Source organism: Sturnus vulgaris, chromosome 1 (genome assembly GCF_052056855.1).
Source record: "Sturnus vulgaris isolate bStuVul1 chromosome 1, bStuVul1.hap1, whole genome shotgun sequence".
In the NCBI taxonomy this organism is placed as follows: Eukaryota; Metazoa; Chordata; class Aves; order Passeriformes; family Sturnidae; genus Sturnus; species Sturnus vulgaris.
Window position 1 is genome coordinate 71,866,027 of NC_142243.1, and position 27,129 is coordinate 71,893,155.

Consider the following 27,129-nt stretch of genomic DNA (forward strand, 5'->3'; position numbering starts at 1 on the left):
CCTGCCCGGCCGAGCCACGTCCGCGGGGGCGGAGCGGGGCGGGCGCGGCCCCGGATGGAGCAGCGGGGGGAGGCGGCTCCAGCTGCCGCTCCAGCCCCAGCGCCCGCCGCCATTTAGACATCCCGCCGCGGCAGCCAGCGCCGGGACAGGGTGCGCGCAAGGGGTCGGGTCGCTGCGGCTGCCGCTACCACCGTCATCATCATCATCGTCGCCATGAGCCGCTTGTCGCGGCTGCTGCTGCTCGCCCTGCTCGTCTTCCCCGCCGCGCTGCTGCTCGGGGGCGCCCGCGGCGGCCCAGGTGAGGGGGAGCGGCCGACACTGCCCGGAGGCGCGGGGAGCGGGGCTGGTGGGTGTGTGTGTGGGGGGGGGGGGGGGGATCTCTGTGGCGCAGCGGGGAGGGAGAGCCGCTCCCGCCGGGCCTGCGGAAGCTCTGCCGAGGGGCAGCGGCGGCGATGCCGCTCATTCATAGCCCCGGCCGCCCGCCCGCGCACGTGGCCGCCGCCGCCGGGGCTCCGGCGCCCGGCACGGAGCCTGCGGGGCCCCGGCCCCGTCCGAGGGCGCCTGGCGGGGGCAGGGCCGCGCTCCGGCCCCTCCCGGCGCAGACACCCGCGGTGTCGGGCAGGGCCCTGCGGGCACCGGCCCCGGGCCCGGGCCCGGCCGTGACAGCGGCCCGGGAGAGCCGGAGAGCCCCGCCTGAGGTGGTGGCGGCGGGTTTGTCCCTCTCGCCGCTCGCTCGCGGTGCTGGTTCCCAACATTCCCTAACAGATGCGCTGGCTGCCACCCTGCCTTCCCACCTCGTCTGCCGCCACCCCCCGAGTGTCCTTGGCGACACCGAGGAGCGCTAATCTCTATTTACGCTGTGGCGTTATCTGATTCACGATCTGGAAATTGCCTCCCTTCTGCTAAGTTTGGGCAGGCGGGAGAGGTGGGGAAGGCTTCTCGCCCAGCTCCTGCAATGGGCTGCAGCGAGCGCTGCGTGCGAGCCTCTTCCCAGAGCTCTCCGTTCCCGCTATTGCCACATCATCAGCCCCTCTGACATCCATGGGAAGGACCACGGGGTCTGGGGGTGTGCTGAGCAGCAGATGGCAAAGAGTGCCCACAGCCTGTCTGTACGCTCTTCGTTTTTAATTTAATACCCCCCCTCGCACCTTTATTTGTAAGATTTTTTTGTAGAAGTTAAACTTCTTGCACACAAGTTTAAAATGTCTGATAAAATTATGGTAGTTAAGGCTTAGGTTAAGTATTGCACATGGTCGAGCAAATGTCTTTGAGTGTGCCTGCTAAAGACACTTAAGAGGAGAGGTTGTGTTTGCTCTTTCTAGCACTGACTGGCAGCTCTTAAGTCCTTGGATGCATTTGTCCTGCTCAAGGATTCCTAGTTCCCATGATAAGTTTTAAATATTTCTTTTAAATTTTGTATTTATAGCAGCTAGCTCTTTTTTAGACCTATGTAAATCAGTCATCCATTAATTTCTACTCTTTCATATTCAGGAAATGTTGCATTTATTTTAAAAAACCCAAACCTGTAGTTTTGTGCACATGGTTTAGATCTCAGCCTTGCTTGCATGTGCTCTGAACTGCAAACAGACAGATCTTTGTCCCGTGGCCAATATTTTTATTAATCATATTTGCCCAGTGTTTGAATGTTTGAGGGTTGGCTCCACAAAAGCAAGGAGGCAATGGACTATCAGATTGTACTTGTCTTGGAGCCTTGCTCTAGGTCACGTTTCTTTTCTGACTGGTGTTGTGGTTCTCTTGGATTTATGGCTGTACATGATATTGAGGAGATCATAGTGAAAAAGGCATTCCTTAGGTTTCAAAACTTGAATGAAAATAAGTACAAAAATTAGTGACTTCTTAGGTACCTTTCAAAGTGTTCTGTTAATCAGTGTGCTAATAACTTGTTAGACTTGCTAGTCTTCGAAGACACAGTACTTACTAAATTAATTTCCTAACGATAGCAATGCCTTATTTTCACTTTTGTAATTGCAAAATTAAATCATTTTCATATGCTAAAGTGTTCAGAAATTGAACAATAGCTTTTACGGTAAATTGGTTGCCTTCTGCAAGTTTAGGGATTGCTGTGTGAATGCTGAACTTTTTGTCATCCAGCTGCAAACTTTTGGTTTTGAACTTAGTGGCAGATAAATGAGTGAGAAAGTTTTTAGCAAAATAATAAAGGTGAAAGATGAACATAGACATCATTTGAATAGGTGGTTTTTGCAACTGAGGCTTCAAAACACTGTATTGGACAGGTTTTTAAGAAGTTCGTCAAACATTAGTTTGAGAATTGTACTTAAACATCATTTTTTTGTTGATTAACTAAATATTTAAAAACCTTCCTTGTGTTTGCATTTTGTTTTGGTAGGCTCAGGTTTATTAGTTGCAGCTCAAGATGCTACAGAAGATGAGGAAGCTGTGGAAGATACTATAGTTGAAGATGAAGATGATGAAGCTGAAGTTGAAGAAGATGAGCCAACAGACTTGGTAATTGTACATGAGTGTTACTTCAAAAGTATGAATTAGACCAGAACTGCTTGAAGCTGGATAACTTAAATAATTGAGTTTACTTGCATTACTTCTTTCAGGTAGCTATTTCCATGTATCTGGTTAAGCTTGTGTTTAGTTTGAAGGATTTATCTTTTCTTTCTGAATTACCAGTTGAAAAACCACATGGGGACAACCTGATTTCTGACTATAAAACTGTAGGCTGCAAAAAAACCCCAAACCCACCAAGTTCTCACATTCTCATAGGAGCCTTCTGTAGTCCTTTGATATCTGAAGCTGCACCTCAGTAAACTGAAAAGAACATTAGGGGCTAGAACTACTTCATTCTGGCTTCTTCGATAGAGATTTCTAAGGGATGTCAGAGTCTTGATTCTGAGTCTTAAGCTCAGAATGAATTCTGAAACCCTTGTTAAAAAAAATACAGCTAACTAAATTTACAGCACAAATTTTAAAAATTTCCCAAAAAATCACAAGCAGAAAAGTGAAATGTTTTACATAGTCTTGTATCTGCTTAGAGCAGTTGAGTGTTAGGCTTGCTAGACACTTAGTGTGCTTAGAGTGGTGCAAAATTTTCTCAAATCTCTGTTGTGCATTAAGGAAGTTTGGGACATTATTAGGAGAAGACGTGTAATAAAAATGCAGATTTGGTAAAGTGTTACTTGATTCTGAGATGTTACTGCTGTTGTTAAGTCAGTGAGCTTATGGTTGACCAGCTTTGCTAAGTTGTAGAAGTATGTCAGTATTGGCAGAATATTATTAAATAACCTTCTGGATGCAATTTCCCTTTAATAAATAGTCTATTACTCAGGTACAAAACATGGTTCTTTTTAGGCATTTTCTTTTATTTGTCACTGAAATAAAAGATAGGGCTTTTCACAGTGTCTTGGAATCGAGATGCTACATGCTCAGCTCTGGTTCCCTAGTTCATGGTACATGTACAACTGATCCTGTAGAATTTTCACTGACTGCTTCAGGAGGTTGTCTAAACACTGAAATCAAGTGATCTGACTGACTTGCCAGCAATTAGCCGAGTCTGTTCAGTACTGGGTTAGCCTTATTTTTATTTGGTGGGGACAGTGATGATCCCAGTGGAAAATAAGCTCTTAATGCTTGCATTTGTCAAATTAAAAAGTGAATCATCACAAGGTGAACTTGTTCAAGTGAGTCCATGGAGTTCCAATAGCCTAACCATTTCCAGGCATACATAACATTTAACTAATTAAAACTGAATAGAAAGCTGCCATAAACACTCCCTGTAGTGAAAGTAACTCATTTGTTTTATGGCTGTCTTTATTTTGGAAATGCTTGTTTTCTAACTAGAAATGGCTTAGATGTGAACATTTAACATTTAGATTCTATTCTTTCCCTTCCACCCCCAAACAGAAGCCTTACTGGTGCTTTTTGATTCCAAACCCTTCAATAGAGCTAAATGTAGTTCAGATTAGTCATTGTGTCACATATAACAAGTAGAAAGATAAATGCTGAAAGGGACGCTCATCAAATCTAGAGAGAGAACAGACTATGTGTTAATCCTGCAAGAACAGGATTTGGTACAAATACTTGCCACTGTTGCATGCTTTGACACATGGGATTCTCATGAACCAAGCATGGTTTTTGCTTTACTGTTCATTATAGGATTTTTCAAAAAAGTCTCTTGTCTTAGACAGAAGAAAAAGAGGAAGAAGACTTGTCAGGAGAACCTAAAGCCTCACCTAGTGCTGATACAACCATCTTATTTGTGAAAGGGGAAGGTAAGAGTCCTCTACTATTCTCTTTGTTACTACTTTAAAGAGAATCTACCCTTCTCTTTACTGTCTTTAGTGTTGCTTAGACTATACATCAATGTTTGCCTAAAACAGTGAAGCTCTAAAATCACGGAGTCTGTTTTAGATGCTCTCTGTTTAGAATTGGCTGTGTGTGTGGTGCATGAGGTTTCTAATGGTTGAATTTTTTTTTTTTGTGTGTGTGTTTCAGACTTTCCAGCAAACAACATTGTAAAATTTCTGGTGGGCTTCACCAATAAGGGTACAGAGGATTTCATTGTTGAGTCTCTTGATGCTTCTTTCCGGTACCCTCAAGACTACCAGTTTTACATCCAGAACTTCACAGCCCTCTCTCTGAACACAGTAGTTCCACCACAGAGACAAGCCACGTTTGAGTACTCCTTCATCCCTGCTGAGCCTATGGGTGGTCGTCCTTTTGGTCTGGTTATCAATCTCAACTACAGAGATGCAAATGTAAGCCTGATGCTCTAATTCATTTGAATCTTTCAATCTGTTCATCTGCAGGTGTCAGGAAGGAACTACTTGGTCAAGTACCTCTCCAGAAAGTGAATGCCTCTGTAGTACTTAAGCAAATCAGTAGGTACAGAAGTACAGCAAGTGACTGCCTACATGTGCTTAAAGTTGTACCAGCAGTGGAAGCTGGAGTGCCTTAGAACTGTAAAGGGAACAAAATATTTGTGCTTTTATGTGTTAAATGGAGCTAGCACAACTTACAACCTTAAGAAAGTCTCGTGCAGGAGTTGCTGCTTTCTAGAATTTCTCCAAGGACTTGAACATGGGAAAAGGTAAACGTTTGTGTACATGTAGAAGAAATTAATTTAAAATGTTGTGTCCAAACTTTGTTCTAGGGCAATGTTTTTCAAGATGCTGTCTTCAATCAAACTGTTACAATTATTGAAAAAGAAGATGGGCTGGATGGAGAAACGTAAGGAGACTGGAGATCCAGGTTTAGTTGGTGCACTGGTAGAACGGTTATTGGTGGTGCCAGTGAAAATAGTTCTTGTGTTGTCATTTTATTGAATGTTAGGTCTGCTATGTTTTGTGTATGATGTGGCAGCATTTGACAGACTGAACATATGAATTTTTCCCAAAATTAAGATGTCTATTACTAGTGAGGGATCTTCAGGACTGGTACTGTGTCAGTGAGAAGTTTACAGATCTGCTTTAGCTCAGATGGCTTAAGCCTGGAATAGGACCCGATGTTATACAGCTACATAGCAATTCAAAGCTGTTAAACTTCTGTTATGCTACTGTGGTTTTTCCTAAGAGTTGAAAGATGCAGAGTCCATTGTACCATAGTATCAGGCTGTGGGTCTTGCTGTCATGACTGAAATAGCTTTCTTCTGGAACACTGCAGTGTAGTCTAAGATTTCATAAACTAAAAGATGTATTTGGAGTACCAAATAGCACAGCAAAGAATGACTGAGTTCGTCTCGCCCCTGTCCGTAGTAGGTATCTTTCAGGAGTGATTTTTTTCAGACACTTAAGTAGATCTGACACCAGCATATCTTTCAAGCATATGCTGTTCTAAAATGCTTTTAAATATTGTGGCACTGGAATGAAATTTTGAGTGAAGCTGTGCATTTAAAAAGTCAATCTTCAGAAATACATGTAGACAATGCTGAATGTGTGAATTGTCCTGCCACTGGTAGAAATTGGCTGTTGAGCAAGCTTCCTTTTAAAAAAGGTCACCCAGAAGAAATAGCTGTTGTATTTATTTGTATTTCTCAAATACAATGGTATAGATGAAAGAACAGTTGGTCACATGAAAATGTGTGATGCTCTCAAAACAATTCAGATACTAGAATCAGTTTGTGTCAATGTCCTGTGAACAAATAATTGACCTATAACAGGTATTTCAGTTATATATCTTTTTTAGTTTAACTCCATTACTGCCTTCATCATAAATGAGAGTTCAGATTTTCAGCTTGGAATAAGTTCTTTACCTGTAAATTCCTTAATCCCCAAATCAATTTTAGCTATAACTTAGGTTTACCTCTTGCTGAGTATCAACAGATACTTCAGATAAAATTCTTCAAAACAAATCAGAATGCACAGATTAAGAAAATTGATTTTGTAGGTAGAATTCTAACTGTTGAACACAGAGCAAGATGATAAGCAAGGTCTTTCAAACCTCTGTTGCAAATTACGTGTCCTAGCAGTAGTTGCTTTGCAATAGCATGCTACAAGTATACAAGAGACTTTTAAAGGTTTTAGAAGGATTAAAGTTGTCACAGACCTAAATATTACCTGTGACCCAATATCTTGAAACTTCATGATAGTGCAAAGAACCCTTGAAATTACTAAATTTCAGTGTTTATTAATTATTTTTCTAATTTATACAGCATTTTTCAAATGTTCTGTTGTTCAGAATTAAATTTATGATTACAGTTTCTAAAATCAGATCAGAATAATTACATGATAGTTGTTAGAACTTGAGTTTCAGATTCCTTGGGTACTTTCTCCACTTGGTCCCTACAGAAGTTCTTGGGAAAGATAAGTGGATGTGTGGCCAAAGTTAGGCTTAGTTTCTATGCGTCATCATAAAGCATCTTCCAAACTTGACATTTTTAGTTAATGCATTATTTCTTAAACTGTTTTTTAAAGGATCTTCATGTACATGTTCCTTGCTGGACTTGGTCTGCTGGTCATTGTTGGCCTACATCAGTTACTAGAGTCTAGGAAGGTGGGTAGTGTGTTTGTCTGTGTACTTGTTAATACAAAACCTTTCTGATGTGAAAGGAAAGCAATTCAATGATTGCTTCTGGCATGTGATGGTAAAAGATTTCTTTTTAGAACCTTAGAGGTTACTGGGGAAACTAGAGCGTTCTTAAAAAATGTTCCTAATGGAAGATACTCTGATTGTGGAGCTCCTGCCCTTTGGCTCCACACTGAAGTGGTTGAATTAGAATGCCCTCTAATCACTGCATGTCTGTGTCTACTGATTCAGTACTTACTGGGTAGATTTTCCCCATGCTCTATATTTCTGCCTATTAGTTTAATCCAGGTCAGACTTCAGGGGAAAACAGCTGTCAGTCCTTTATTTTGTTCTTAGCAAAGCTTTGCCATAATGTTGATTATTTTGCAAGGTCAGGTCACATGTGAGAATGTTGTGCTAATCTGAGAAAGTAGACTGAAACTTGTCATCACGAAGTTTGACTAATCATCCGCAAAAGATATAATGCTTTTGCCCAGGTGTGCATGAAATCTTGCTGCCTTTATGTGTATGGAGTTAAAAATGGTAATACAAAGCTTAGGGGAATAAATTGGTAATGGGAAAGACAGCTCTGTACACTGACTAGCCTTAATTTCGTACCTTAGTGAATTAATTGTAATTCACTAAATGTGGCATTTTTTGTAATTTCGAATACTTGTGCTGTCCAAGTCTTAATTAAAAGAAAAATCTTCCTTCTATTTTGAATTTTCAGAGGAAAAGACCGGTCCAGAAAGTAGAGATGGGAACATCAAATCAGAACGATGTTGATATGAGCTGGATTCCCCAAGAAACTTTAAATCAAATAAGTAAGTAGTCTGCCTTTCACAAACTAGACCATAACAAACTTAACTTGACCAGTTAATTGTAACTAAGTAGCTGGTACCAATTTCTTAGACGAGCATATATCTTCTAGAGAATAACAAATCGTCTAAAGCACTGTGCTTAAGGATTAGATTATTACTTTAGCAGCCTATTCCTTGTAGAACAAACTTCATTGGTTGATAAAATGACTATTGGTGACTTTTACAATTTGTTCTGTAGAATATTTTTCAACAGTGTAAGATCTCTACCCAAAACCTGGATTGCAAAGATGGTTTAAATAGGAGAAAGTAGCTGACATCTCAGAGTTTCTGTAAGTTGTCTGGAAGTTTACCTAGAGACCAAAGTCTTAAATAAGCATTCGAAGTGTTTTAACTAAAGCCACATTAATGCTGGTTATTGATGCCTTTTACAAATCAGAAAGTTCTACTTGATACCTGAAATGCCAACACTAAACCCATTGTCCGATTTCTTTAGACTCTGGATATTTCTAACTTCTCTTACTCTTTCTTCTCTTCTTCTTTCCCACGGCTTCAGTGCAGAGTAGAAGAGGTGAGACAGACTCTCGTGAACTGCAGAGTGAAAAGTGCTTAATGTGCTGTCCATGTAATAATTAGGCATGGATAGAAGTACAGCTTCCTGCATGCTGTGACTGGTGATGTAGCATGAGCAGTGAAAGATGCAGAACAGATGCATGCAATGACATACATTTTATATACGTCTAAATTTATGTTTTCATGTGTTTTGTGGATATATTTCTGGTTATATTGTAGAAACACTTTTCCAGTAGAATATTGCTGAAGTATTGTTGTCTTCTCTCATGGTTCCCAGAATTCTTTTTCTAAAAGGCAGTTTATCTTGCCTTCCCCACTTACCTTGGTGTCTCAGGCTGATAAACTCTGTCATCAGTAGCAGTCACTGGTGTGAGGTGAGAAAGCCTCAATGAAGTGCATCCTATATGAGATGCAAAGAGTTTGAAAACCCTTTGCAGGAGATACCCTTACTTGGCAAAGACTGCTGTTTCGATCAAATAAGCATATTCTGAGCTTCATTTGGTGCAGAAGAGCTAGAGGCCTTAGCTGTGATATGAAGTTGTGCCAGCTGATGACTTTGCACTTTTAAAATTACCTCACTGTTTTTAAGAGTACTTATACAACATAGGTATAAAGACTAGTGCTTTACTTGTGAAGATAAAAGCTTTCTTGTACACTTTTCTTCTGTGAGACATTAGAATAGTATAAAATCCAGACACAGGAATTTGAAAAGCCTCAATCTAGCAAGACAAACTGAAGGTCTGAATGCTACTTTTTGCTAAAAGGAAAGCTGACTTTAAAAAGGTTCAAATATTGGTAATGCTTGGGCCCTGCTACCATCCTTTTCTGAAGCCAAATAGGTATTCATATCTTAATACTTGAAATTTAGAAAAACTAATGGTTAAGTTGTTCTTAATTGTGGTTTTCTCAGCCCCAGGTTAGTTTCAATTACAACTCTACACTAGAATTCTTTAAAATACATGACGTTCAAGATCTCAGATATTCTTGACTTTTTTGACACTTCATACTGTATTGATTGGCCTGTAAGGGCATGATGGCTGCTCCTTGTGTTTGCACTTACTCTAAGGAGGGATGTTATTGGAGATTGTTCTGTTTAAAAAAAAATCAGTCACCAGATGCACTTAGCAATCGCTTCAGCACTTCATGGAAAGTATGGAAGCTTCTCTGCAATAATTATGGGACCATAGAATGGTTTGGTTTGGAAGGGGCCTTAAAGATAATCCAGTCTAAAGCAGATGCTTCCTGGAAGAGTGGAAAATTGCACTGGTGGAAAAATTTCCACTCTTCTTCTGCTGTTAGTTGTATGAATGTGAAAATACTACATGCAAGACATAGCTGACTGAAAAAGAGTCAATCTTTTATTTTTCAGGCATGTAAACTCAAGGCAGTGGTCATCAAAATAAATTATTTAACTTTCTAAAAGTGTAATTACTGAACATGAAGATTTGCTAAGTAGCAGAGCCTACAGTTTTCACATAGAGATGGCACAGGGTTTTTTTGGGTTTGAAGTTTTTTTGCATTTTAGTAATTGACAAATAGAACAAACTTCACCCTGTTGTTGCGTGTTACGGAATAGAAACTTTGTTACATTGTATTTAGGGTGCTGGTAGTTGAAAAGCCTTAAGTTGTTTGAACTGGCTTCTCTGTGGTAATGCATTGCACTAGAAGGGCAGCTTGTCTTGTGTTTGGGAGGAGAAAAATAACACATGCTCATGTAACAATTGCCATTGATGCAACCATCCCTTATTTCCTTTTTTTTTTTTTTTTTTTTTTAAAATCTAGATAAAGCTTCACCGAGGAGGTTGCCCTACAAGAGGGCACAGAAGAGACCAGTGGGCTCTGATGAGTAATGTTAACTAGTGCAACAGTTGAACCCTTACTAATTCTGCCTGTTTGGTTTTTTTGGATTGGAGTAGTGCAGACAACCCATATCACCATAAGGAAAATACTGCTAAACATTTGGACTGAACAGATTAACTGAATGGTGTTAATATTACTGAAAATGCACTTCTCTTTTAATTTTTTTTTAATTGTTGGGGGTCGGGGGGAGGTAGCCATTAAGATTTGTGCCTGCGTGTGTAAGCGGTTGGTCTTAACAGAAACGTGTTACCTGAAATGTGCCTTTAGAGCTCTTTGTAATGCTGGCTTGTCATCTGTACATTGTCATTGAAGGATTTTTCTCTTCTCCCTAATCTGAATGTCTGGTGACTTTAATCTGTCTTGATTGTATCATATCTGTATCAGACCCTGAATGCATTGTTCTTATTCAGTAAGTAACGTTACTCTTTAGGAGGTGCGCACACTGAAGTTTGTGTGTGTGGTCCTGTCTCAGTGGCCAGGCACTGATCATCTCAACTTCTGCATAGTTTTCATTCTAAAGGCACAATTGGGTATAGCTGCTTGTAGTGGTAGATATTTTGCTGCTGTTTTGATCTGGGCATGCAGTGACCTAAAAATCTGAATTTATCTGCATAGATGTTAGGAAGACTCTTGCACAGCAGCAGAACTTGTGAAGCATGGAATTTGTGTGCTGAATTGGTATTATTACATAAATTTCTTTTTTATACCCAGTTTGTTAAATGGTTAGTTATTGAATCGTGCCAGCATCTTAGGTATTCAGATTATAGTGGTAGTTCTGCAATGTTTACTCAAGAAACTGTTGAATAAGCCAGAACAACTTTTCAGTGAGTTCTTGGTTCTCTCTCCTAAGAACTAGAATGTCATATGTATCAAAATGTCAATTTATTTTTTTAAAGCTTTACAAGGATTTGCTGTACACACTTGAAACTGAATTTGAAAAACTGTTGGCTTCAAATAATTATCTTTATTGGCAAACTATTTAATTCCCCCTTTACAGTTTTTAAATCTGAGCCGTCTTCACACTGGTCAGTACATTGGTCTGAGGTTTTTTTGACTTTGTCTTTCTTAACAAGTAACACAGATGCATATTCATCACTAGCTGCATGTTGATTCAGTAGTCAAGCAGAAAAGATATATGCAAAATCAAAACAAAAGTTGCTTTTGTGGCTTACATGATTACCAGGTCCCAATGTATCGATCCACATCCACTGTGTTCAGGAATTAACTGACAGGGAAAAGAGCCAATATGCAGAACATCAGTTTGCTTGGACAAAGCTTGAACTGCTTGCATCTCAACTGCCTCTCTTCCTATGTCTGAATGCTATCTGATAGCTTGCTGAGTTCAGGAAGAGGCATAGATTTGAAGCCTCTGTCTTCTTTTCCTCTCTTTTTTGATCCCCACCTGTAAAAATGCCCCTTTAGTTCCACACTTGGTCTGCAGCGACTGAATCTGAGCGATCCTTCCAAATCCCACCACAGTGTGTTTGAAGCATCTAGGCTCTGCAGCTACCTGTGCTGGCACTATTTTGTTACACATTTTGCCAAAGTGAACTGTGAAGTTGTTCTTGACTCATACTGCTATGGAAGAGATGCTTTGTTCAACTTCCTGAAAATACAGCTAGTCCAGGCAGAATGTTTTTCACAGTTAAGGTTGCTTAATTGTCATTCAGATCATTTAGGAAACAGTTGAATGCTGCCCTTATAAGGGGCATCTCCACTCAAATTGTGTGGACCAGCTTTATTTGCTTTTAGTGATATCATCTGACTGGTTCTGTAGTAGATTTGCAGGCTTGTATTCCAGTTTGCATTGAATCAACAGAGTGTCTATGGATTAAATGCTTCCTATGCTAAAGCCCTATAGCAATTGCAGCACCTGATGCACTGAACTTGGAAGTTCCCTCTCTTGGATTATGTCTCTAGCCTGGCATCGAGAGAGTTTTTTTTTTCACCTTCTTGTAATAGGTCATCTTGAACTGTATACTCTTAATTCTTCCCAAAATTTCAAGGTACTCTTTGAGGGGGTGGTTGTGGTACAGGAAAAAAGACAAAGGATCAGAACAGAGGATATTAATTTGTAATATCCTAGTTTTATTTGTACAAATAAGAAGTAAGTATCTGAAGGCTGAGCTCTTCTCTGCACTCAGTGGCTGACTTCCAAATACTTAAGCATGAAAGAGAGAAGGCAGCTTGCACTGGAACCAGCAGTGGGAAAGTCCAGGTGTACCAAGGCTGTCTTTTGATGATACAGCTTGGCATTCACTGTAGATGGTTCATAGTGACTTTTAGCCAGAAGCAGTTCATAAGAGCAGGGGCCAGTAGACCACTGCTGCTCATGATGAATGTCATGACATTTTAAAATTACTTGTTTTACATTAATTTGCTGTAGTTGAAATTTAGCAGTAACATTTCAGCATGCAATGGTAACTGAACTTTGGCATCTCTCGTATTATTTCTAGTGAGTAAGCCAGTCTGTTACACTCAGTTTTCTTAAATTGGAGGTGTATAGTTATTGCTTTGTCTTATTGGTTAGTAACTTTATTTTGGTACTTGAATTTTCTACTCTGTTTTTAAACAGGGATAGGTTAGTGTCACAGGTATGTTGCTGGATATCATTATTATTATCAGCTGAGTAGAGTGTAGTTTTGCTACTTGAAGATGAGACAGCAGCAATTCTGCCTGTTTATGCCACCCATTTCTATTTGGCAGCACAAGCATCTGTATAATCCAGCATTCTTTTCCAGTTCTCAGCCAGCTTACTACACTGCCACACAACTGCTCCTGGGGGGCTCTGAGAAGAGTGACAACTGTAAAAGAAGATGTGGGCTAGGGTTTCATTATTAGTAAGAGATGTTAAAATGGTTTTAGAGAGCAAATGAATTATGGGGTTAGTGAAGGACCTCTGTGAATTCCTTTCTCACAGTTCCTTAACTTCCTCAAAAAATTGTGAAGTCCTAACAATTCTACACTTGGGATAGGAAAAATGGCTTTAGAGTTCACACCTACAGAGGCAGCAGAGCATTAATTTAGGCTACCCTTGAACTGCGTGTGATACCTGTAGCCCTCTGTATGCTGTCTCCTTTCTGGCAGCAGTTTTTCCCAGTATTCTTCAATCAGAGAAGGAAGAGTGGCTGCTGTCAGACTAAAGGATTGAAGTTCATTCTCCACCTTCAAAATCAGTAAGTTGTAGGCTGTGGAGCTGTATGGAACAGACTAGAGATGGCAGTGCTTTTGATTGTTCTAAAACATTTATGCTGAACATCTTCCTTACCTTGGAAAAGGTGTAATCAAAAGTATCATTTACCAGTTACTCCTAGAATGCATGGTGCTAAACAAAATGTTTCAGGTGAGAGCTCTGAATCCAGGGAAATCAAATAGTGAAGTAGGCTGGTTGTCTTAGCTTTCAGTGTGCTTGATGTACTGAGCAGCACAGAGTCTGTTCTCTTTTCTTCTCCAAAGGAAGGGCAGTACCTACCTCATAGGAGTGACATAAGGGCTGTTTCAAGAGTGTTTTGAAGTTAATTGAGACTTGCACAATACACTTCCATGGAGATAGTAAGACACAGCACTAGTGTAAATGGTTGGCAACTGTACACACAGATCCATACTGTACTAATTTAATCCCCTCACTGACCAGAATTTAGCAGCTTTATACTTTGACGTTTCTAAAATACACTGAAGAGTTGCAGTTAACATACAGATGAGAGCAAAGCCAGAAAGATCTCTTAGTTTCTGCTAAAGTTTATAGGTGGGCTAAGTAACATTCTCCTTACATTTCTGCATTTATCTCTAAATTTTCCCAGGGATTTTTTCTAATCAGTTGATACAGATGATCGTTTATGTAGCTACAATCAACAGTCAATTTAAGAATGACTGATTGTTTTGGATTATTAAGTTCAGGTGATGTACTGCAACTGAAGTGTTAAATTATCATTTAATTTCTTACCTGCTGACTTGCATTTATAAGTGAGATCAGATCTCTTGAAAACAGCTGCAGGTTTTTTGTAAAATATACTTGATTTTTTTTCTTAGCATTGTGTAGCTTTTTTTTTTTAATAAAGCATGAGTATGGCACCAAAAAAAGGCCTTTTCCTTGATAAGCAATCTGTAGTAGTAAATATGCAAAGTGTGAAAACATGCCATTCTTAGAAATCTGCCTTTCTGCACGTGTAATTGGAATAGAAATAATATTGAGCAAGTACTCTGTGATGTTTTGAACAATGGACTAATAATTAAGATAAGAATTCTTTTAACCCATGAGGACTCAGGAATTTAGTGAACATTTTCCCAGGGCCCTCCCCTAAAAGTGAGCTATAATGCTCTACATCTTTAGAAATAATAACCTCTTGTTAAACCATAGGCAGTGTAAAAAGAATCTGCTAAGATGTTTAAAGGTTGCTAAAGCACAAGGCCAGATCCTTTCAGTTTTTTCGTGCATGCTGTTGTGTGACCAAGCAAACACTCACATTCCATGCAGTAACTCTGAAAATGGCAGTTCCAGCAGGTGTTCTGCATCCAAACAGAAGAAGGTAAGACTTGTTGGGGGGAAAAAAGGCCGACCAAAAACAAGACATCCTTTAAAAATAAAGGATGCTGGGACCCCTGTATTTGTAAACTACATCTGTGGGTAAAAGAGGGAAAAATTAAAAGCAGATGTGTTGATGTATTTTTAGGTCCCAGAACACATAAAAATGACTAGAATTTGAAGCCTGCCTCATCTTTCACTGGAAAGATCAAGACAGATAGATTACAATAGCTGGCTTAGAAAGAACAGATACCAAGACCAAGGTGATGTCTTAAAAATCTGTCTGGCTGTCTTTTCTGTCCCCTCATGTTAATAGTCTTGGCTATAAATTTATATTAACCAAGATGCAGTAAAATTCTATCATTACAACATTTCAGTCTCTTACCTGGTGAGGCAAAGCTGAAACTTAACCTGCCTTTCCTCATCACTCCCATTCTGTTCAGCCTGGGTGGAAATCACAACTGAGTTTTCCCTGTGCCACTTAAATTCACATAATGAATCTGTCACTTGAGAGCTGTCTCTTTCACACAGCAAAGAGAACACTTGGAGTTGATGCACTTTGGTCTCACAGCGGTCTAAACAGATTTTCAAGAGGATCAGAGAGTCTGTGTTGAAGTGAAGGAGGTTCAGTCCTGCCCTGCAGGGCCTGGTTAGAGATGTATTTTCCATAGAGACGAGGCTGCAGCGATGGAGCACGTGTGATTTAAGATCATTAACTCCTGAGAAAAAATACAGTATTAGGTTCACTAGATGGAAATTACAGCCAGCAATTCCCAGCTCTGCCAGCTGAGGGATCTCCCAAGCCTGTGACAGCTGCTTCTCATAACAGACAAGCACAAGGAGAGCTTTAACACCTTCTCAAAGGGCAGCATCTAAAGGGAGGGGTCAGAGCAACTGTGTCTGGCCTTTATAAATCATTCTGTGCTGTATCTTGGCCATTGAAGTAAGTCTGAGCACTGCACTTTTCTGTTCTGTTCAGAAAATAATTGACAAATGTGAAGCTTGAACTCAGATAAACTGTAAATGCTGGTGTCTAGTACTTGCTTCCAAAAAAGTTCAGGGCTGTGGCCACCTACAGGATCAGCCAAAGGTATTGCAGAGGTACAGCTTATGGTGACACACTGATTCTGCCACCTGGTGTTTGGCCCCACAGCCAGTTTTCCTTAGAAATTAAATTAAATTGGATCTGTTAACCCCATGTGCACCTTCATCACATTCAGACACTGGTAGGTTCCCATTCAGTTTTTCCATGCAAACAGAATTGAAGAGCCCAGACTGTTCAGAACACTGAAGGAACTCCTTGGCAGAGCCTGGATCCACAGCCCTGTAGAGCCAAGCAGGGACAGGACCTTGCCCTGAGGGAGGGGACTTGATCCCAGTCTCAGCTGGCAAGTTTTCCACCCAGAAGTTTTCAAAAGTGAAAGAATGAACAAACACCATGTTTTCTTCAAGAAGAGTCTACATAAGCAAGGAGGGCAGTTAAAATACCCTGTTGCAGGTTCCCATTCAAAAGGAAAAGCTAGAATTTAAATAGCATCTGCTGACTGGTGAGCATGCTCTGGCAAACATTGCCACCAAAATACCAGGTTCTATTTAGAAGCAAGTTCAAATGCCCTAAAACGCTTGATTTGGAAGTGTGTTGTATTTTCCTTAGAGCCAGTATTTAAGGCTTGGTTAATGCTTGGTTGTTTGTAATAGTGGTTCATTCATAGAGCATGGAATTACTTCTCACACCTGGAAATGACATTTTACCCAACTAATCCTGACTTGTTGCCGTTATAAATAAGTTGGAAACCAGGAAGCACATCTTACTGTTAGGCACCACAGGAAAGAAAAAAATGAAGTAGAAATTTAGTTTGTGTTTTAGAAAATACATTACTCAGGGCCCATCTCCTTTCCAACGTCGTAGTAGCCTGGCAGATTGCAGTTCTGCAGCATTCCATTATCACCACCTCAGCTAAAGGTACACCAAGGGTGAAGTATGACACATCAGTCACAGTCATGCAGCCAGAGCAATCCCCTGGGTAGTTTTTCTTTGTGGCTCATGCAGGGCAAGACATTGCCTCAAGGTCCTCCTGAGGCTGAACTCCTGCTCCTGTGGCAAAGCATCTCACGGGGTGTCATTTACTGTTCCCTTAGTGAGCTGCAGCACTCCTTGTGGACACTCCTCTCCTTTCACTGGCAATCCCCAGGGACCATCACCCTGTCATTCCCATTCTGCTGAATTTATAGAACTGAATGGAGCCAGATGTCACTGATGCACTGCAATGGGAATAAGAACAGGTCACCAAGGACCTGCTGACAAACTACTAAACATCTCTTGGCTGCAGTTCAGTAAAACACTGCCTGAAGGAACTGGTGGAGAAGCTGCTATCACTTTTAATTAGATACTGTTCAAATTAAGTACATTAATTTTTAAGCAGGTGTTTTGCAGCTGCTGAAGAAAAAGTTCAGAAAAAGTTAAAAGCTGTCAAAGAGGTGCATTCACAAAAAGTAATAACCAAATGCATTAAAGGCAGCATGTTGCTCTGCATCCTGTTCCAAAATGTATTACCATGGGGTGCCTAGGTTGCTCACTTCTTCAGATCCCTCCCTTTGCCTCCCCTACAGCCCCAGCTCGTTTTCTCACAAATTCTGGGTCTTGGCTAGGCAGCCTCTGTGGTCTCAACTCCAAGATACTAACAGAGAGTAATATAGACACAAGATCAAAGATCAGACTCACTGTGCTGTGGTGCAGACTTCACTGACTGCTGTGTGTGTGTATGCAGGCAGGTTGATACTTTGATTTTCTCTGGCTGTGGAGTATCATGGACCTGATGCATGTAACCTTGGAGCCTGTAAATCTTCAGTCATACAGGCATCTTGAAAGCAGCAGATTAAATGGTGTTAAATGTCCTGCCATCAAAAAGGGACTTTTCTGGCAAAGTGTGCAAATCTAGGATTGCTGGATCCCATTCAGCAGCAGTGCATGGAGTAAGACATGGGAGGACATGTGCTGCCTCCTCCCCAGCTGCTGTCCAGGAGCCCTGTGCATCGAGTAGGGCTGTGCTTTGGTAGAATTGAACAGCAGTGACAAAGGTTACAGTCTCTGTTTCCAGCTAGGTTTTGCCCATCACTTTCCCCTTCCCAAGCACAGGTCAAGCAGTGAAGCTTGAGCTGCAAAGACTTGGGAGGAATATTGGTCAAAGCAAGTCTGCATCTCACTACTATCACCCCAAATAAAATACAAATACTTATCTTGGGTGCAGATGCCTTGGAAGTCAGGTGCTGTTCATTGGAAACAGCAAACCCAGGCTGTCATTCTCGGCAGGATCAGATAACAGATGGGAGGAAATGCTAACACACCAATTGCTTATGTTAACCAAGTACAACTCCAGGTCTGAGGGCAGGGGTCCACAGTCCTGTGTGCACACGTTCACAGGAGCATTTATTTCTGCTGCTCCTCATACTCCAGTGCTCGGGTCAGGCCCTGTTGTGGAGGCACCGACCCCTCTGGCTGACATTCTGTCCCAACCTTGGCACATTTTCCGAGCAGCAGGGCTGTGCTCCACGTGTGGTTACAGGCTAAAAATTCCCGATGGAAAGTCAGCCCACAGCGGCACTGGCCTTCACTGCATTAACCTCTGCCTTCGAGATTGTGAAAACAGATCAGGCCTTTCATACTGAAAAGCCTTTTCTCCAGCAGATTTCTCTTATTTACAGCCTCCCATTAACTGATGTTCGTAAACTGCTTCACAGCCCTCTGCTGAAAGGCTCTAGAGAAGTTCAAGTGCTTTCACAACTGTATTCCAACACCCATCGTCCAGAGTTTCCTCATACACTCCTGGCAGTTTTCCCTGCCAAACAAGAGACAGATCTGGCACAGGAGAAATAAACAAGCACAGCAAAGGAGAAAGCTATTTTCAGTTCCTACTAGTTAGAGGATTGCTACAACGTTTTCTACTGCATTACGCAGTGAGGTTGGGTGAGCCAGAGAAGTCTTCCCACTTATTACTGTTTATATTAATATATGAAAAACTACTTCCTTTTTGTGAGGATTTTTTTTTTTTATTCTGTGAGGGGTCCTGAGAAATGAAAGTAGGCAGTACTAGAATTTTTGAAAAGCCTCAACAATGCTTCTTAACTCCATTTAGTTTCATTTCTATGGGGTGATTTCAGACACATCTTGAAATGAAGGCATCAGAGCCCCTTACCTGGCAATACTCTGGAGGTTTACATCTCCCCAGAGAGTTCAGTCAGGCTTGTCATCTTGTCAGGCAGCCCATTAACACATGTGTGCAGGTTACATGTCACTTACCTGAGGTGATACTTGGATACAACAGCAGCAAGGTAGATGCTCCTGTATCTTTTGGGCATCTATTCCATGCAGTGACCTGCCATCAGTCTGTGTCTTCACTGCTGCCTCTGAGCAGGCCAACTTCCCTCTGCCTCTCCATCCTTTTTCTCCCAGGCACTAATTGACTCATTTTTTTTAAAAAGATACTTCTGGAAAAACAGACTCATAAACACCTTTTTACAATACAGAACTTGATGTTGCTAACAAACAACTTCCCCCTTGCCCACAGCCCATTCTTTACCCCTCCCCTTGCTTTAAATAGACCTCCCTGCCAGGTGAAGCCACTGATGAGGCCTGGCAGCCCACAGGGATGATGCTCTTGCAGCTTCTGCACCTTTTGTAGTGGTGCAGCTTGTGACAAATCCTAAAAACACCAAATAATTCTGTCACAGAACACTGCTGCCTGTGCTATACTCCCCCTGCCCTTTCCCTTCCTCCCCCACCAGTCCTCTAATAGTTCCCAAGAAATACCTGCACACCATTGGACAAGTGAGTCCCTAACTTGTCATAGGGCCAAGAGCACACACACACCATCTGTGTCTGACACCAACTCATCTTGTGGGAGAAACACCTTGGGCTTACTTGGCATAAATCATCCTTTCAGGACTGGTAAGAAGAGTTTAAATTACCTAAAAATGCATTCCCTGAAACTGCATTGCAAAAACACAATCCTCAGCTGAGGGGACAAGGGAGGGCACCATGGAGGCTGTGTAGAGAAAGGTCAATAGGTCTGAATTTGCTGAGTGCAAGACCCTGCCCTTTCAGGAGATACTTTAGGCTCTGGCAGAGGCTCTATACCACTATTCCTGGTAATGTTCTTACTTCAAAACCAGAGGAACAGGCTGTGACCATACATACCCTCAGCAGGGCTCAGGAACCCCAGCTGTGCTGTACCTCCTGTCATTTTAGGGTTGTTTCCAGTTTTTCTAATCCTGTGATCCAGCATGGCACTAATTGCCCAAGACTAGGGAAATCCTCTGATCCACCAGCAAGTCTGCAGGTGCCAGAAGTCACCAGTTTCCAGACAGGGACAACAGTATGCTCCTGGATGTTTGTTTCCTCTGTTCCCTGAGTATGCACGTGAGGACATGGAGCAAGGAGGGCAGCTCCAGTGTGGGGCTGGTGGCCAAACCCAGGAACTCCAGGGGTCAATGTAGTGATGTGGTGCAGAGCACACACAGCCAGGTGACCCATCACATCCCCAGCTCAGACATCACCCAGCCTAGGATGCAGATATGCATGCACATCACGCCATCCCACTAGGAGGTTAGACTTTTTCTCATACACATTCTTCCCCCTTCCCAACCTCAGATCATTTTTCATGGAACATTCAGCTCCTCCCTGACATGGAAGAGGATTTAAATCTAAGTAAATTCCTTTATTTCCAAACAGATTGGAGCCCAAATCCCAGCATCTCTCTCACTGCTCCTTTGGCTGTTGCAGCGTGGGTGCAGCCTGCCCCTGCACAGCAGTTACTGCCAAGGAAGGAGATGAAAGGGGGAAAGTACTTTAATGCAGCTCCTCCTCAGCTGGAGGGCTCAGCTGACCCACAACACCTGAAGATGCTGATGCCTTGTACAGGCTTTACTCACTTCCTGATGCTGACTACTCCAGTATTCAGGTTTTGGAAAATGCTGCTGTGGCCCCGTTTTCTGCAGTCCAGCAGTTAAGAGATGTTCCAACTGAACAATCCAATGCATTTTTCCATCCTTTTCATTTTTTGCATTGCCAGAGTGGGTGATGAAAAATGGTGCCTCTTGGACATACAGAAAGTGCTGGTTATTCTGTGCTGGGGTCTTGAGTCTCCCTTTTGCAGATAGTCCTAAACTTCAGGGTTTCCAAAAGTGACATTTCCAATCCTATCAGAACTACAGAAATGCTGAAAGAAAATGGCATGTATGATTCTCCAAACCGAGACTGGTGAAGAAGGAAAGGTTTCAAGTAAACTTTTGCCCCTTGCTGCCTTTGCTAGTTGAATTGTGACTCATTTTGTTTGAGAAACGCTTTTTCCAACAGAACAGGCCAAAACACTCTTATGTGTCAACAGCAAATCATTTCTCATTGCACTCACTTTGTGAAGATGTGTGTAGGTGTACAGCCCTCCCATCTCACAAATGCTGGCTACTTTGAGACAGCTGCATAATGAAAAGCAAGTAACTTTATTCCTTTCTCTTTAATTGTTTGCATTTCAATAGCAGCAAAAATGCAACAGATGCTTCAATCAGGCTCCACCTTCTGCTTTGGGGCAGCCAGTTTTCACCCAATCCTGCTATCTCCTGCCCATTTCCACAGCTTCACACTCCACACTTCAGAAAAAAAAACAAAAACAAAACACTTTCCTGGTGCCCCTCCCTGCCGAGGCATAGGCATCGCTGTGGTGGCAGAGGACTTGGGTCTTCCCCAAACTTAAATGCTCTGGGCGAGTATGTGGCCTCCGTGTCTGAAGCACTGCTGTGAGAAATCTGCAGCAGTGCCTCACAGAGGGGCTGTGCCACTTTCCCTGTCCATGTCAGGAATTAAGCTCACCTTCACCCTTGCTGTGGTGGGAAAAAAAGCTTTAGAGAACGAGGCAAGGAAGCAATAAGTTGGAGAAGGCAAACGGAGAAACTGGAGAAACACTCCCCACCTCTCTGCTAGCCTGGTGTTTCGGGCCAGCTCCGTCTGTCGCTGCCATGGATGTTAGTATGGGAAGGAGTGGAGGCAGGAAGACGAAATGGGAAATGCCAGCAAGGAGTGAAGTTCAGCTGGATTGCAGGGTGTTGCCCTGTCCAAGGCAGGAAGAGCAGGGGCATTCCCAACTCGGCAATAAACACTGTCAAATTGAGGTAGAAGGAGAAAAGGGCTGGGCACAGCAATTATACCCTTCTATGGCCAAGAACCAAGTGCTTTCTAAGTCATCTGTTTCGTAAGTTATTAGTCACCATCACTTCCTAGCCACATAAACTCATCCCATTTGATTTTGCACCTCTTGACAGGTCCCCTGGCCACTTGGATGCGAGCTTCCCATCAGTCTCACGAGAGGAGAGGCGATTCAGGTCAGTGGGTGGGAGAGGGAAAATTATTGTCTGCAGGTTTCCTCCCCCAGCAATGGTGTTTCCACCCCATGAGCTCGCCCAGAGAGCCTCACTCCATGAGATAGCCTCGATTTGGGGCTGAGCTGGCTGGCTGACTGCTTCTTCTTTTAGCCCGCCCCTCTCTGGGGGTGAGGGACCAAGGTCCTCAGCAGACAAAGTGCTGTGAGGAATTTTGACCTCCATTGGGAAGGTGTAGGAGGCTTGAGGGAGGAAAGCAGCAGCAGTTTACCCCCTGTCTCTCATTCTGAACCTGGTTCACTTCTCTGCCAGAAAGCACCACCGCAGCAGGACTTAGGAAGATGTGGATGCTTCAGCTTCACTGCAATTCCCTGGCCTCCAGAGCTGGATACACAACTCGGATGATTCTTTGGCTCACTGTCCTGTGAAATGGGTTTTACTTATAGGAAGGCATATAAAATGCAGCTAAGGCAGCTCTGACAAGCTAAAACAAAGAATTTGTCTCTTTTTTTGGACATATGCATGTGGCTTTTGAATACATCCTGAAGAGTTTGCAGCCATAAACATTTATGTGAGAAGATGGTAGCAGAAACCTACTTAATTTATAAAAAAAGTGACTGGTACACTACATGCTGGGAGGATGCTCATCTATGTGACCATGGGGCTACCATTAATTAAAAAAGAGAATTCTGACCCTGCCTAGGCAGGAAAATCAGCAGTTTTCTGTCTCACTGTGTTGAGGAACTGCACCGGGAGACAAGCAGTGTTTCAAAGGGGCCTGGCTACCAGAAAATGGTGGTGATAATGAACACAAATTTTCAGAGTGCTGCAATCATCTCCAGCTCAAACTCAGATCAACTGAAGGAAGAGAAACAGTGATTTACTGGCACAGATAAACTCCGGCTTGCACGTCGTCCTCCAGCAGAGCTAAGTCTGAGAACAAGTCACCACAAACCCACAAGAAGAGCCACGCCCATTTCATAACCTGTAATTTTTAAATATAACATTTTATTGCTTAGATGGTTTGATACAGAACAAGTTTTACTTTTTATTTTGAATTTGGAAGTACTGTACAACTGAAAAAAAAGAGGAATAAAAGTACCAAAACAATGTGTGATTCTCTGTTCATGTGGCATAAACCAGTCTTGTACACAATTCGTAGCAGCAGTTTAAGTTCCCTTTAGAAAAATATGAATTCTACACATTTATTACTGTTTCCTGCATGGGATGAAATCACTAGGATTAAACTTCCTTCGTGGAGAGAGAAGAGAGAAAGGAGACACACAGAGAGGAAAGAGAAGATGAATCATTCTGAAAATGGAATCAGACTGTCACATAGCCCCCTAAAGTTATTTCACAACAGCCTCAAACAAGGTTCTCTCTTTTTTTTTTCCTTTATTTTTTTGCGCTTTCACAGTCAAGTGCTTAATGTAGTGATTGAATTATCTCCATGTTAAGTCCATTGCAACTCAGGCAAAAGAATTTTAGAAGATCTTTTTTTTTGTTTTCTTTTTGTTTTGTTTTTGTTTTTTTGTTTTTTGTAAAAGCCCTGAGAGAGGAAAAAAATAAAAAGATTCAAACGAAAATCGTATAGAGACAAATTAGCTGAACATGCAAACTAAAGCCTAAGATTCACCCATAGTTTAAACACATTATAAATTTCACAGTTTAATATTGGGGGAGGAAGGGAAACAAAAAAAACCCCAACAACAGCAACAGTTCTCAGTCAAACTCAACTAATAAAAATGTCAATAAAATGTGGCAAGACCTTATACTCTACTAAGATATAGATAAAGGCTAAATAAAGCTTTAAATCAATAGTGATTATTGCTAGCAGATGTCCCGGCAGGCTGCTGGGAATTAATTACTTGCTACATTGTTCTGCAGCATATAGTTTAGTAATGGCTTCTCCCCCACAGTATTGCGCAGTTTAGTGTGGAGAGTTGCAAAAAAAAACCCCAAAACAAAACAACAAAACAACCCCAAAATAAACAAACAAAAAAATTACAAAAACCAAAAAATACCCAAAATAATAATAATAATTATTATTATAATTATAATAGTAATAACAATTTAAGGGATGCGTGAACTGGTTTTAATTAAAAGTAGAATGCACCTGGGTAGAGTTTCAAATGAATCATTGGTTGTGATTGATTTATCTATATCTGGCGATAGCTTCGTTTCTGAACTGGTTCAAACATCCCTATTTAAAAATTAAAAAAAAAAAAAACAAAAACAAAAAACAAAACACAAAAAAATAGAAATCACATATACCTCAACCATTTTTTCTTATTCTATTTGCAAGAATATTACTCAAGAAGGTTTCTCTTCCTTTGAATTCTGGACCGTGAGATTTCAGTCTCCAGAAATTTTTCCGAGAATTTTTAATATATAGATATATATAGATATATATATTATATAATATAGACTGGGTCCGAGGCCCACTTCCTCCATGTCTGGTGAGAGCAGGAAAAGCGATTCTGCGGTGGGAAGGAGGGAGGGTCACAGTGCGGGCTGGGCTGGGCTGGGGGCTGCAGTGGTGGAATAGCACAGTGAGGCTCCGGCAATGCTATTATGGCTCTGTCTGTCCCAGAGGTCATGACTGAAGGACAATTAACAAACAACAATAACGACAACAACGACAAGAACAACAAAAATGCTGGGCACTCCTAAAAATGCGCAGCTACAGTAGGATACATTTCGTTTAACCCCTTTAATATTGGTGGCTGGAGTGTCACCTGTTGCCGGCAACAGGAGCCATACGGAGAAATTCCAGCTGCCAGCATTAAAGGGGTTAAATTACTGATATGAAATTTAGACACACACCTCAAGTCTTCAAGCATCAACCCCAAAATCTTAGGAAGAATTTATTTCTTTTTTTTTTTTATTATTTTTCTATTTTTTTTAAAATTTATTTACTTTATTTTTTTAACGTGTCGCATATCCGTAGTTTTATCACCAGTAGTACTTTCTTGCTCTTAGAACGCGACAGAAGCAAGAACGAGGGTAAGGCTCGCGTTTCTCTCTTGCTTTCCACTGGAAGACGGAGTAAGTTTGCTCTGTGGGTGACGGGGGTGTCACCGATGTGAGGGCAGCGAGGTCACTGCGGCACTGGCGGTGCCCCTCTCACGCACCCGCGGGGGCCCCGCTGTCGCCCAGGCGCGCCCGCCGCCAGGGAGATGTGGCCCCCCAAGGGGACAGCACCTCGCTGGCCCCCGCGGGACGCTCCGGTCGGAGGAAGGGGTTCATGTAAAGTACAGTAGAAGAGCTGCAACAACAACAACAGGAGGAGGAGGAGGAGGAGGAGTTGGTGAAAGCGATGGGTCAAGAACACTCCGAGACGGGATCCAAGCTGCGCTACGCATCTCCGTGGGCAAATATTGCCCATTGGCTTCTGCTGACTGCAGACACAAGCGAACTGATGGATTTATAAAATAATAATAAAATAATAATAATAATAATATACTGAAGCAAATCAAACATATGTAACAGCGGGTGCATAATTTCCATAGGTTACGTTGCTATGTAACTCTTCTCTGTATACACGCTCAGTCCGTGATGGCCAGAAAAAACCCCTAGGATTTAGAAGACCACTTCTAATGCTGAAAAGTGGAAACAAGCATGAGGTTGAAATTAATTCGTGTTTCCTGCTTTTGGCTTGAACCACTTTGAACACCTTCAACTGCCACGTTGTTCAGGCCTGAAACAGGCTTAATGCTCCACCATGTGGCAAATGCAAGAATATCTACTGAGGAAAAAAACAATAAATCAATGTCTCCTCTGAATCTCCTCTGACTATTTCATATGAAATTCACATCATTTTTCTTCCAGTTATTGGCTATGGTATCCAAGGGCCTCCCACCCGACTGCCCCATTTCCAGCTCAGAGAACAAACACAGCGACTATCACAGATATACAAGAACAAGCTCACGCACACCAATACAAAAGGTAACATTAATGCTTAAATGAAAAAGGGTCCTCTCCAAATAATTCTTTAAAATATTAAAATCATTTTTGAAAAAATCTCTAATACCAAAAGATCTAATAAAGTAGTAAGGCACTCAAATCAGTATAGACTGTAGTCTCTTGCATTATTATACTGAAAGGCATATGGCACCACTTCCAGTCTGCCATACTCTCCCCGTAGCTGTAAGGTTGCTCTTCCAAAACCAGACTCCAGAAACCTTGCTCTGCTGGCTTCAGTTTGCCTGCTGAGATGGGTCCAACCTCCTAGCAAGTCATTCCACCCCCAAGAGCTGAGGTGCACTGTCTGCAGAGGCCAGGATGTGATTCATGGGAGACGGAGCGTTGTGCATCTCCAGCAAGTCTTGGATGAAACCCGAGGGCCTCTCGTGCTCGGAGCCGCCCCGTGGTTCCTGGTCTTTTGCCATCTGTTTCTGCGCGCTCTTGGGGGGCTCGGCGAGGCAGGCGCCGCTCCTCTCCTCTCCGCAGGGAGAGTCCATGACCGCTCCGGCCAGGGGCTCGCTCCGGCTGCCCGCGAGGGACGAATGGCTACCGACGCCCCCCGCGGACTCGCCCTCGCTTTCAGAGATGGGGTTGGCGCCGCTGTGGCTGGACTCGTTCTCACTGTCTTCTCCGCACCTCGACTGCGTCTCCTCCTTGTCGCTCTCCTTCCCGTGGTTTCGGGCATTTTTCACTTTCTGGTGGATGCGCTGGTGACGGACCAGGCTGTGCTTCAGAGTGAAGGTCCGTTCGCAGGTTTGACACTTGTAAGGTCTCTCACCTGGAAGAGAATTACAACACAAAGTCAGCTGTGAGGTCACACACGCGCCTCCCTCTTGTTTCAAGCAGCGTAAAACACTTTGCACTTTGGAAATTCAGTACCTACACGGAACATCGCATTTATGCAGATATTTTGCTTCTGTACTAGCAAACTAGTACATGATGGAGTGCAAGCAGGAATACAGGTAAATGCCTACGGCACAAATGGAGCATCAAAACTAAGTGTCTAAAGCTTGGCAAGGCCCTGCACTAAGG

The 27,129-nt window shown here is 42.2% G+C and overlaps 2 protein-coding genes across 8 annotated transcripts in view; one reads left to right on the forward strand and one right to left on the reverse strand.

Moving 5' to 3' along the window:
• Window positions 1–35: 35 nt before the first annotated feature.
• SSR1 (signal sequence receptor subunit 1) lies at window positions 36–23,241 on the forward strand. 2 transcript variants are annotated; one of them, XM_088169697.1, is made up of 11 exons: window positions 36–298; window positions 2,369–2,487; window positions 4,172–4,259; window positions 4,483–4,745; window positions 5,141–5,217; window positions 6,900–6,978; window positions 7,721–7,814; window positions 8,365–8,379; window positions 10,164–10,227; window positions 22,075–22,134; window positions 22,444–23,241. In XM_088169697.1, the coding sequence occupies exons 1-11, from the start codon at window positions 214–216 to the stop codon at window positions 22,466–22,468; spliced, it is 969 nt and encodes a 322-aa protein (XP_088025823.1). In that variant the 5' UTR covers window positions 36–213; the 3' UTR covers window positions 22,469–23,241. The 2 variants fall into 2 exon arrangements, with proteins under 2 accessions (XP_088025823.1, XP_014741348.1); XM_014885862.2 differs by lacking the exons at window positions 8,365–8,379; window positions 22,075–22,134; window positions 22,444–23,241 and having other exon boundaries at window positions 10,164–11,219.
• Window positions 23,120–27,129, reverse strand: part of RREB1 (ras responsive element binding protein 1) — a 121,475-nt gene continuing 117,465 nt past the window's right edge. For 5 of the 6 annotated variants that reach the window (XM_088169669.1, XM_014885837.2, XM_088169681.1 and 2 more), the window contains one exon: window positions 23,120–26,875. In XM_088169669.1, coding sequence (XP_088025795.1) covers window positions 26,370–26,875 — 506 coding nt within the window. In that variant the 3' untranslated portion in view covers window positions 23,120–26,369. The remainder of the gene's footprint in view (window positions 26,876–27,129) is intronic. The other variant, XM_088169686.1, reaches the window with a different exon arrangement.